Source organism: Aulonocara sp. 'chitande type north' Nkhata Bay, linkage group LG9 (assembly GCF_057382095.1).
Source record: "Aulonocara sp. 'chitande type north' Nkhata Bay isolate Kocher_YH1m ecotype deep benthic linkage group LG9, A_spYH_male_GT1.1, whole genome shotgun sequence".
Taxonomy (NCBI): domain Eukaryota; kingdom Metazoa; phylum Chordata; class Actinopteri; order Cichliformes; family Cichlidae; genus Aulonocara; species Aulonocara sp. 'chitande type north' Nkhata Bay.
In genome coordinates this window covers 1,434,824-1,447,412 of record NC_141352.1, presented here as the reverse complement: position 1 = coordinate 1,447,412, position 12,589 = coordinate 1,434,824, and the positions used below count along the sequence as shown (strand labels likewise).

The window sequence follows — 12,589 nt, the reverse complement described above, 5'->3', positions numbered from 1 at the left end:
CTAACTTCTCCACTTTTTGCAGTTTTTCGTCACTTTTTGCTATATCTGCGATAATCTTGCATGGGCATCATGCAAAACAAACAAATCCGCTACAGTAGAGACACTTTGGTTTCTATTGGTCTGCAATACACGAACATTTCACCATGTTTAACTCCGGACCCAACCTGGCCAAAGGAGATCCTGAGAGAGAACAAAGGATGCGACCCTAAGCGATGGCCTCGAGGTAAAAGAGCCGGCATCAGGAACAGGCTACGGGCTCGCGCACACCGTGCACCCATGCCCAGTATCCTGCTAGCCAATGTTCAATCCATCGAGAACAAGCTTGATGACCTCAGAGCCAGAATCAAGTTCCAGAGAGACATTCGGGACTGCAACCTCCTCTGCTTCACCGAGACTTGGCTGAACCCAGCGATACCAGACCACGCCGTGCAGCCGACGGGGTTCTTTTCGGTTTACCGCATGGACAGGACAATGGAGTCGGGGAAGAAAAGAGGTGGTGGAGTATGTTTGATGGTGAACAACAGATGGTGCGACAGCACAAACATCTCCCCACTCACACGCTCTTGCTCGCCCAATCTGGAGCTTTTGATTGTTAAGTGTCGCCCTTTCTATCTCCCTCGGGAATTCACTGCGGTCATTGCCTGCACTGTTTACATTGCGCCTCACGCGGACTCGGACACTGCCTTATGTGAGCTACATGAGGCTCTCACACATCAACAAACACTTCACCAAGATGCCGCACTCATTGTTATGGGAGATTTTAACAGAGTGAATCTCAAACGGACATTTCACAACCTTCACCAGCACATCAACTGCCCCACCCGGGGCACGAGGACATTAGACCACTGCTACACCCCGTTCAAGAACTGTTACAAGGCTCAGCCCCTGCCGGCATTTGGAAAATCGGACCATTCCGCCATCTTCCTCATGCCTGCTTACAAACAAAGGCTAAAGCAGCAACCACCAATCAGGAGGGAGGTCGCTCGCTGGACGGACCAATCGGTGGCCGCGCTGCAGGACGCACTGGATGACGCAGACTGGGACATGTTTCGGCGCAGCTCTGATGACATCAACATGTTTACGGAAGCGGTTGTGGGATTTATCGGGAAACTAGCGGACGACACAGCAGAAAGAACTATCATCCGAACGTTTCCCAACCAGAAGCCGTGGGTGGATAAAAACATCCGCGACGCTCTGAGATCACGCACCGCTGCCTACAATGAAGGGCTTGTCTCCGGTAATATGGACCTATACAAGGCTGCGTCCTACAACGTGCGCAGCGCGGTCCGAAAGGCAAAGCGGAGCTACGGGGAAAAACTAGAATCACAGCTACGACAGTGCGACTCAAGGAGCCTGTGGAAAGGACTGCGGACTATAACGGACTATAAACGACCAGCTTCTTCAATGATGAATGCAGATGCTTCACTGGCTGATGAGCTGAACACGTTTTATGCTCGCTTCGACGCCGCAGCAATTAAAACAACAAACGGCTGCGCGCGCTCGGAGTGCACCAGTGAAGAAAATGCATTTGTCATCACAGAGCATGCCGTGAGGAACACCTTCAGGAGGGTGAACACCAGGAAGGCAACAGGACCAGATGCAATCCCTGGCCGGGTCCTTAGAGCCTGCGCTGATCAACTAGCACCGGTGTTCACGGAGATCTTCAACCTCTCCCTGGCCCAAGCTGTGGTTCCCACATGCTTCAAACAGTCCATTATTGTCCCTGTTCCAAAGAAACAACAGCCCGCTTGCCACAATGACTACCGTCCAGTAGCACTGACTTCAATTGTGATGAAGTGTTTTGAAAGACTGATGAGAGATCACATCACTTCTTCACTTCCTGCCACCATCGACTCACTTCAGTTTGCTTACCGGACTAATCGTTCCACAGACGATGCCATATCTCACCTGCTCCACACATCCCTGAGTCACCTGGACACTGGCAGAGGGAATTATGTTAGGATGCTGTTCGTGGACTACAGTTCAGCATTCAACACAATAATTCCCTCTAAGCTTTTCACCAAGTTGACGGATCTAGGACTCAGCTCATCACTGTGTCAGTGGATCCTCAACTTCCTCACAGACAGACCCCAATCAGTGAGGGTGGGAAAACAAGTCTCCCCCTCCATCTCACTCAGCACTGGAGTGCCTCAGGGCTGTGTTTTAAGCCCCCTGCTGTACTCACTGTACACTTATGACTGTGTAGCCACATCCGACACCACCTCCATTGTCAAGTTTGCTGACGACACTGCTGTTGTGGGCCTGATCTCCGACAACATCGAGACAGCCTACCTGAAGGAGATTAGGAACCTGGAGACCTGGTGCCAGGAGAATAACCTCCTCCTAAACATCAGCAAGACTAAGGAGCTGATCGTGGACTTCACTACAAAGCAGGCGAGGAATTACAAACCCCTCATCATCAGTGGCACGCCAGTGGAGAGAGTGGACAGTTCCCGATACCTGGGTGTCCACATCACTCAGGACATCACTCAGGACCACTGAAGGGGCTCAAGAACTTCTACTCCTGCACCATCGAGAGCGTCCTGACGGCAAACATCTGCACCTGGTTTGGGAACAGCACCAAGCAGGACAGACGAGACCTGCAAAGGGTGGTGCGCTCGGCAGAACGCATCATTCAATCAGAGCTCCCTGACCTGCTGTCCATCTACACCAAGCGGTGCAAGTCCAAAGCTAGGAAGATTATGATGGACCTCTCCCATCCCAACAATGGACTCTTCTCACTGTTGAGGTCTGGGAAGCGCTTCCGCTCCCTTAAGGCCAAAACAGAGAGAATGAGGAGAAGCTTCTTCCCCCAGGCTATTCGGGGCCTGAACCAGGTGTAGGACTGGACTCTCCCAAACACGTCACTATAAGAGTGGACTCTCACACACGTCACCACACGCACCACCACACATTTCCTATAATCCTATAATTCCTATAATTTATAATCCTTATCTTTATAATCTCTTCTGCTATTTGCACATTCTTTACTGTAAATTCCTAAGTTAATTTGTAAATTTTTGTAGTAAACTGTAAATTGTAAATATTGTAAAACTTTTCTTCTGTCATTTAATGGTCGGGCATTGTACAGCTACAAGCATTTCACCCCCATGTCATACTGTGTATGGTTGTGTGTGTGTGTGACAAATAAAATTTGAATTTGAATTTGAATTTGAATTTGACAAGGAGTTAGCCGGTGTGTACCTGGACGCCCATCCCCGGACACAAAGAACCACCAACGCACCGATGTCTGAGGGAGTCCGCCACTGGCAGGGGAAGTGGTGGTAGGGGGAGATAGGCCTCCAAACCTTGGAGGGCCTGAGATATCCCCAGAGAGGTGGCGTCTGACACCCAACCTGACATACAGACACAGACATACAGGCACATACATATACAAACATCCATTCCCACCCTCACGCTCTCATATGCACTTACTCCACACTCAACCAACGTGGAGACAGACATAAAGAGACGCTGTACACACGATCACACTCTCCAAGCGTACTCTACAAACCGGGTCTAGGTACCCTTGCCCCTGGAGGGGGGAACTGCACCCAGACCCAGGTGGTGTTACCCTTTTCCCTGCGGTGGGGGGAGGCAGACCGCCCCGACTCCGCAGCAGCAGGAAGGCCCCACACTCCAGACCGCAGTCGGACGGCCAACTCCTCCTAGCCCCCCCGCTCCAGCAGGCCGCAGCGAACGGGGGTGAGAGAAGACTCCAAACCTCCCTCCACCCGCTCATTGTAGTGTTGATGCATGTGTGTTCTAAGGTGCATTTAAAACCCAGGAGGGCATGGAGCTACCTGCCAGAGAGCAGCAGGTAAGCGCATGGTCCCTCCTGCTAGCCCTCAATGTCTACGTGTATTTAAAATTGAGAGGTGGGCAACGACGCCAGGGTTGAGGTGTACACCCTGATGGTACTTTGGACTCCGTGTATCGTGCCCACCCCCAAGATCCTATATGTATGTGTAATGAGAGTGTGAGTAATGTGAATGTCTAAGTTGTGGGATAAAATTGAGGCAGAGGCAGCCAGAAGGGGACAGGGGGGGGGGGGGGGGGGGGTAGCCTCCTCTGCACCCTGGTGACATACCCCTACTCCAAAGTCCTGCATGTGTGGGTGGTTGTGGTGGAGCGGGAAGAGGGAGGCAGCTGGAGATGGGGAGGGAAGGAAGGGAGGGGCAAGTGACCCCTCCCTGGGGCCAGCTCCCCCGCTGACCCCAGTAGGCACCCCCATACTCCGCGACCCGCCAGGGAAAGGGGGCCCAGGCCCATCCAGACCGGGGCCCAGTGCAGCAGCGCCTCCCGGCCCCACAGAGCCCGGGACAGTCCACCCAACCCCACCACAGAGAAAACTGCACCCACCCCACTATCCACTCATCTTCCAGACTACATAAGACAATAGACGCCCAGGCTGAGATCTTCCTCCACCCCTCCTGTATCTCCCCCTCCTGCAGAGAGAGTTCCTGAAGAGTGGAAAGCTCCTGGAAGATGTGACAATCTTCCCCACCAGTTGAAGAGCCCCCCAGGTGGCTCGACGCACCGGCGGCACCCTGCGCCAGGGCTGGGCCCCCATGCACCCACCCGCCCACAACCCCGGCAACACACCAACCAGGACCCAAGCCCCCAAGGCCCGGCCAGGGCCCCAGCCCAGAGACGGAGCGCCCCCAGAACCTCACGCCCATCCCCGGCCCACCCAGTGGCAGCCAGGCTACCTTTTTGGTGTGTTATAACTGTGCTGTCATTTTCATGTATTTTTCTAATTCCATTCAGATCATTCCCTGGTTTCTTTGGAAAAAAAAGTTTTCTTGGAAAACGAAAGATGCATAATCCAAGGATCCCTGTGACACCACCTTTTAAAGCATGGAAGCCTTTCAGTTTCTATGTATACTTGCTGAACTGTAATGCAGAAACAACACCTACCTCCTCTGAGGAATTTCAGCTTGCACAGGCAGGACTGGGTAAAAGACATCTCACAATGTCCAGGGACATGAACCATGAAGAGGTTTAAGGAATAAATATATAGATTTTCAGACTTACATGTCTCTGTAAAGATCATCAAGTCTGCAGGCATCACAATATTGATCTTCTTCTGCAGTTATTTGGACTTCTTCAAAGTGAATATCCTAAAATGCAGGGTCTGACTGGAGGATGGTTGCTCTACAAGGCTACAGGTAGGGGTAACAAATGTTTATTACATGATAGTCCCATAATTTGCACCTATGTGAACTAGATCTGGGCTCTACTTTTTTCAGGCGGTCAGGGTAAAAGGAAACTGACACTGGTCCCTCCTGATTCTGAAGGTTACACAGGGACCCTAATACGCAGTATGACAGGAAATGGGAAAAACTTGCTGTATATAGTACCTTTACAGCAAGAATTTGACCTTACTCCGTTACCTCCTGATGCAGTTGAATTTAAAAATATGCCCAAAGCACAATGCCAAACATGCAAAGTAAGTCTGCCATTGCATATTTTGGCTCTTCATGTGCAGGAGTGCACAGAGTCTGGGTCTTCAGCTGAGGACACAGAGGTACATACATCTTAGAACAATATATGCATTTATTTTAATGAAATTGCATTGCATTGAAATGGCAATAAAAAAATTGTCCCACTTTTTTTAAAATCTTAATCAGCAATGTTATATGTCTATTAATTATGATAGGCATGTCAAACCGAGGTCCAAATAGTGTCCGTGCAGCCTTCTGAAGAGCACACCGACACAGAGGAATTGGATGAAGAAGTAATATCTTAATATAAATGAGTATAGACCATTAACATAACTACAATGGAACTCTATTCAATATTTTAACTCTCATTTCTGTTTTAGAAACTTCAGTGTCCTATCTGTAACTTGAAATTTGCACCTTATTTCCTTGAAATCCATGAAAGCACATGTGGATAAAGGTAGTTGAAAAAGCAAGGCTTTTAAAATTACATATAGGATATAACATCTTGAGAATTTCCCATTGACACACCAACTTTTTCTTTATTTTTATTAGAAGCAAAAATGTAATAGACGTGGATGAAATTGAGGAGAACATAGTAGAAGAGGACCATATGAAAAGGTAAAAAACATCACACACACAGATGACTATTAATACTCTGAACTGAATAAAGAGTGTTTATTCTTTCATTTATGGATTTTTTTAGTGTCGACGATGTGTTGGATGCAATTTGTCAAAGAGTTGATGTGGAGAAGCAGTTCATCCTTATTTCAAGAACAAACATTCTGGAGAGAGACCTTCTGCAGTGGCAACGTCAAAAGAAAAATTCACCCACTGCAATGTTGAAGGTGTCCTTCTTTGGGGAAGCAGGAATAGACACTGGTGCCTTTCGAAAAGAATTTCTCACAGGTGAACTTAAAGAGATCAATTACTTTTCCATTCGTATTATTTATGTTGAAGAAATGACCAATCTCTAAATTTTATACTTCTGTAATATATATTTTATCTTCTAAGTGAACTCTGCTCCAGTTGTGTTGTAAATATGACTATATTTCTCCTTTACTAAACTATACATCAATCATGTTTATAATTTGGGATGGACTGATATGAAAGTTCTTGGCCGAAACCAAAAATGAGAAAACCAAGGTCGAAAACCAAAACACTGGTAACACAGGGAAAATACTCTTTTTTTTTAAACCATAGCATGGCTGTGATGTGACTATGTTGTGTTATGAGCTTACTGGTTTGGTGTTGATAAAAGGTGTCAATATTATTGTCTCAAGTACACCTTTCTGTATACTATGATTTCTTTTTTGAATCATCCATCCATTTTCTTGGCCGCTTATAATAATAATAATAATAATAATGGATACTTTATTGATCCCCATGGGGAAATTACTTGTTTTTCTCTGCATTTGACCCATTCACTCAGTGAAGCAGTGGGCAGCCCACTAAGCAGGCGCCCGGGGAGCAGTGTGTAGGGACGGTACCTTGCTCAGGGGTACCTCAGGGTAGCCGTTAAGTGGATTCGAACCGCCGACCTTCCGATCATGGGGCGACCACTTTACCTACTGAGCTATCCCTGCCCCAAAAATCCCTTGTGGGGTCACGGGGAGTGCTGGTGCCTATCTCCAGCGGTCACAGGGCGAAAGGCGGGGTACAACCTGGATGGGTAGCCAGTCCATCGCAGGGCATCTTTTTTGAATCAATATTTTCATTTTGAATGGAATTTTTACATATCTGGAACAGATGTATGATGTTCCTTCAGTACATCTGTCATGTTAAGCCTTCAAAATCAGTGAGACACATTATGATATATATATATATATATATATATGTGTATATATATGTGTATATATATATATATATCAGTATTGCCTCAAATGAAAAAAATACTGTGATATGAAAAAAATCTTATTTCACCCAGCTCTAAATGAATGTTTTACATCGGATAATTCATAACTTTCTTCTCTCAATAGAAATGGTCGCCGGAATCAAGACTCGTTTCTTTGAAGGACCACCACATCAAAAAAGTCCACACTATTCCCTTACTGACTTTGACAGTGGACTCTTCAGGCATGTTTATTTTAAAGAAAGGGAAAACTGTCATGTTTTATAGTATAAGCAATACACTCATGCTGTTTGTATAAGTAGGACTGTTGGTGAGATTCTGGCCGTTAGTTTGGCACAAGGAGGTCCTGCCCCTACATTTTTCAGCCAGTGGGCTTACAGTTACCTCTGCAATGGGCAGATCAACCCAACACAGCTGGATAAAAATTACAGTGGCAGATTCACAGTTGCGGTTACTGATTGACCAGGTGCTGTATAACTAGTAAAAATATTGCCTTAGTACACATTGCAGCTATATAATTTCATCTCTTAAATTACTTTTAGGTGGAATCTTCAACTGAGCAGTCACTTCAGGGCCTTACTGATGAGATTTTAAACTGTGGATTCACTGGAGCCATCTCGGTTCAAAACAAGGAACCGATTGTCCGGTATGCTGTGACAGGTTTTCGTTTTTCAAGGTTCAAGGTTCAAGGTTCTTTATTATTTGTCACATGCATAGTTATACAAGTATAACACACAGTGAAATGTAGCCTGACACGCTCCTCGACATGTGCAAAAATTGTGGGGGGGGGGGGGGGGGGGGGGGGGGTGTAGAGGAAGAACATTATATATATGTATATATAGTATATACACTGGGTGAATGTGCAGTAGTAGCAGCAAGCAGGTGAATTCTGTACATTAATATGAATAGATATCTGACTATTTTACAGGATAGACAATATAAACATATTTAAAATTAAAGGAATTGTGTCTGGAAGAGTCCTGTCTCAGTCAATTATAGATGATGTGAGAGGGCGGGTGTGTGTGTTTAGGGCACGGATGGCTTGGGGATAGAAGCTTTTCTATATGAATGTAAGAAAAATAGCATCTGAAGATGTTGTTTAATCTCTTTTTTTGTACCCACAGAGCCATTACACTCCATGCTGTGCTTAGATTGCAGCCAATGTTGGAACAACTCAAGGAGGGTTTGCAGCTGTATGGCCTCCACCTGCTGATAAAGCAATACCCAGAAATCTGCCAGCCTCTCGTCGTCCTTGGGGGAGATGTGAAAGTGAGTACAAACGTATTTTCAGTTTTACATGTATGTATTACATACATTTACACATTTTGTTACATTACAGACACAAATATGAATCTATTTTATTTGAACTCTAAATGAAACACCTACACAAAGTGGTGTACATTAGAGAAGTGGAACAAAAATCATACATGATGCCAAATATTTATTACAAATAAATAACTGAAAAGTGTGGTGTGTGTAATTATTCAGCCCCCTTTGGTCTCAGTGTAGTCAGTTGCCCATAGACATTTCCTGATGATTGCTAAACATACAGTAAAGCCAGGGCAACAATAGAAAAACAAAACATTTCCATGTGTTAGAACGGCCCAGTCAATGTCCAGATCTAAATCCAATCCAGAATCTGTGGCAAGATCTGAAAACTGCTGTTCACAGACGCTGTCTATCTAATCTGACTGAGCTGGAGCAGTTTGGCAAAGAAGAATGAGCAAGAATGTCAGTCTGTAGATGTGCAAAGCTGGTAGAAAAATACCCTAAAAGACTGGGAGCTGTAATTGCAGCAAAAGGTGTTTCTAAAAAGTATTGACTGAGGGGGCTGAATAATTACACACACCACACTTTTCAGTTATTTATTTGTAAAAAAATGTTTTGAATCATGGATGAATTTTGTTACAATTCCCAGTTGTTTACCACTTTTTATTGGTCTTTTATGTTGAATTCCAATAAAATATATTCATGTTTGTGGCTATAATGTGACAAACTGTGGAAAAGTTCTAGGGCCCGAATACTGCATCCCTGAAGTAATCAAGCCGTTGGGTTGCTTTGCTTTCTAATATCATCATAGGTTAGTGCCGAGTTTGTCATGGCGTCCATTCACTCTCAGCTGAGTGAGAAGGGAACCTCCAAGCATCAGGTTGAGCTGGACCTGGTTAACTTCATTCAGGACTTGCTTTATGAGTCAGAAGGTAAATGGTTATTTTTGTCTAGTTTATAGTTGTCACATTCCAAAATTATATTCTAAGGTTTTAGTGACAAAAGTTACACTTGTATCGAATTCAAATATTTAGATATTTTTTTTGTCCAAAAGGCCAGGGTTCTTCAAAACGTCTTAAAATTCACTCTTATCCTAACAGAAGGTCAAGAACATGTAGCTGACGAAGATGGCCCAAGATCTATCACACCTGCCAGGTTTCTGCAATGGATCACCGGTCAAGGCCATGTTCCTCTCCTCCCCTCAGAAAAGAAGGACTTTGCTGTGGTGGTAAAATTTAATCACAATTGTGAAGCTGACTTTGGAAATCACAGCATCTGCTATACTGTTGTGTCATCCTGTGCTAAGACCATTGTCCTGCCTGTGAAACATATGAAGTCCTATAGTCAATTCAGAATGGTTCTGCTGGAGGCTTTTCATCTTGGCCAGGAATTTAACAATGTGTAAAGCATTGTCTATCAATAGTTTTGAGGTGTAACTCAAAATGCTGCTCCTTCCATTTAATGTTCAGGAAGCACATTTCAAAGTTGGAGATTGACAGCCAGAGTTCTTTAATGAGTGGCATGAAGCACACAAAAACATACAGGTTTACTGTTGAAAAATGTGCCAGAGACAAAAAAAATAGTTTGTAATGTGATGTTTGAGTGTTCACATAAACATTTCCTGGCAGGTTCATTTTACATGTATATCACATCAAATAAAGGCCTGAGCTATTCATGAACCTTCTCTGGGTTGAAAATTCAAAATAAAAATGTTGCCGCCTAGGAACGGTGAGCTAGTACAAAGTTAAGTACATCCAAATAAATGTCTCGGCCATGTGACTGAGAGGGCCTTGTTACATTGACAGTGTCTCTTAGTCTTGCCATGTCCTCCTCAGATGTCCTCTATCTGATGGAAGAATTACTCCAGGATTGCTCCCATCCAGCTCACCAATAGAGTTGACATCTAAGTACGCATCCTCGAGTTCCTGTGATGATTTAAAAAAAAAAAAAGATATTTCAAATGACAATTCAAAAACAGTGTTGGGAATTTCAAGACAAACAGTCAGCTCCATAAATATTGGAACATGGGAATTCTACTTTTGGCTCTATATGCCACGCAATGGATTTGAAATGAAACTAACACGATTGGCTATAACTGCAGAGGTATTTGAACTGTTTTCATATGTGCCTTCCACTTAAGGGACCAAAAGTAATGGAACAATTGGCTTCTCTGATGTTCCATGGCCAGGGATGTGATATTCTTGTATTTAGTGAAGCAACTCCTGACAAAAACAGCAGGATAAATTTTGAAGTGTTTTGGGCAATATAACTGCTCATATTCAGCCAAATGCTTCGAAACTCATGAGGCAGCACTTGATGGTCCAGATGGACAATCACTTAAAGCATTTTGCAGAAAAAAAACAAATAGTTAAAAGAAGTGGAATGTTATGCAGTGGCCAAGTCAATCACTTGACCTGAATCTGACGGAGCAGTGTTTCATTGCTGAAGACAAAATTGAAGGACAAATGCCTCAATAATAGCTGGAAGTGAAGACAGTTTCAGTAGAGACCTGACAGAGCATCAGCAGGTATGAAGCCCAACATCTGCTGAAGTCTCTGCGATCCAGTTTCAGTTATGATTAATATTCTGTCTCATTACTTTTGGTAACTTAACAAGTGGGGGGTACACATGCAGACTGTTGTAACTCCTACAACTTTTAACTGATTTGGATGCAAATACCCCCAACTTAAAGCTGATAGTCTGCAGTGACAGCACACCGTGTTTTTTTCAACATCTCCAAGTGCACTTTTTGAAACTTGATTAAAGAGGGATTGTATAATTTAGATTTGTTTTAGTATCTCCACTGTGTCTGGAGTATCAACTGGATTCTGGTGGAGTCCCAGTGTCCACAGTTGTTGTGGGGACAGATTCCTCTCTGTCCTTAGAGGGTGGTTATCCCAACCCTGTCTAAAGACATCCAGATCCCTCTGCAGACGTGGAAGAAATGTATGTTGGGCACAAAACATGTGGACACCATCAGTTGGATTCAGAAGGTCTTCATCCTCGAGGTTGTGAAGGGTTTCATAGTGCACGCTTGAAACAGCCATCCACACATCTCGCCACAAGCGCTCTATTCTGTTCAACATCAAAATATGGCAACGTTTTCAGAATTTTACCCAGAAATTCACTGAATTGAAAAATATATAAGAACATTTTTCTTATTTCCATGGGACATTTATACAAATACTACACATACCTTTGGTTGTGAACACTCTTGCCTGACAGAAAGCTTCCTCTTCCACAGCCCCGGATGGTGAACATGCATCTTGCTATTCCAACATTTTCCACCCCTTGATCCCCTCGAACTCTGAAACAAAATTAAACATCAACAGTACAATTTGTTTTAAATCTAAAAAAAACATGTCACTCTTAAAATTTATTGCAGCCTTTGTGTTTTTAATATAATTTTACTTTAGACTGGTTATTAGAAGTTTATTGTTTTGGTCATTCAACAGTGTGCAGCTCTGTATAAGCACACCTTTCAAGAATTCTAAATGTTTGAACCATTTAAACATTTAAACTGATCATATAGGCTACAGTTTACATGTCAAAATAATTACACTGCTAATCAAGGGGGGGGGGGGGGGGGGGGAATCATATTTACACATTTGCACAAGCATTGTGAAAATTAATTTTGTATAGATTTTACCTCAATGGAAAGCCATACTTTTGTACAGCCTCCAAGAAGAAAGCAAGTGCAGTTGATGCTCTGTTGTTGGCAGCAGCACCCAGGTACATGATCTAGAGATGTAAATATCATTAAGTGGAAACTTGGTCAAGTCAAGTTACTATAATTAAAGATAGAAACATGTTTATCAGGTATTGTAGCTTGGTACATTTATTTTATATTTATAAGTACAAGAAAAAAAGCCGGCTACATAATTCCCAAGGTAGCAAGCTGCCATGAGGTGTAGCAGTACTTGTAATCAACTATTCACCCAAATGCAAAGGGTAAAAAAAAATCCTTTTAGCAACTTGAAGAATTAGTTTACCAAGCATTTATAGTCACCAAATACTGACAAAC

At 43.9% G+C, this 12,589-nt stretch overlaps 1 protein-coding gene and 1 long non-coding RNA gene across 4 annotated transcripts; both read left to right on the top strand.

Annotated features, from left to right (window-relative positions):
- The first annotated feature begins 4,793 nt into the window (after window positions 1-4,793).
- On the top strand, window positions 4,794-6,065 carry LOC147321386 (uncharacterized). Of its 3 annotated transcripts, none has more exons than XR_015130870.1 (4): window positions 4,794-5,002; window positions 5,096-5,171; window positions 5,253-5,904; window positions 6,000-6,065. It is a non-coding gene; the product is annotated as an uncharacterized LOC147321386 (long non-coding RNA). The 3 variants fall into 3 exon arrangements; XR_015130869.1 differs by having other exon boundaries at window positions 5,096-5,530; window positions 5,663-5,904; XR_015130868.1 differs by having other exon boundaries at window positions 5,096-5,904.
- A 1,249-nt stretch (window positions 6,066-7,314) lies between these two features.
- On the top strand, window positions 7,315-10,350 carry LOC147321385 (uncharacterized). The gene is made up of 5 exons (XM_086305073.1): window positions 7,315-7,762; window positions 7,839-7,942; window positions 8,421-8,565; window positions 9,377-9,497; window positions 9,666-10,350. The coding sequence occupies exons 1-5, from the start codon at window positions 7,688-7,690 to the stop codon at window positions 9,968-9,970; spliced, it is 750 nt and encodes a 249-aa protein (XP_086161199.1). The 5' UTR covers window positions 7,315-7,687; the 3' UTR covers window positions 9,971-10,350.
- The last annotated feature ends 2,239 nt before the right edge of the window (window positions 10,351-12,589 follow it).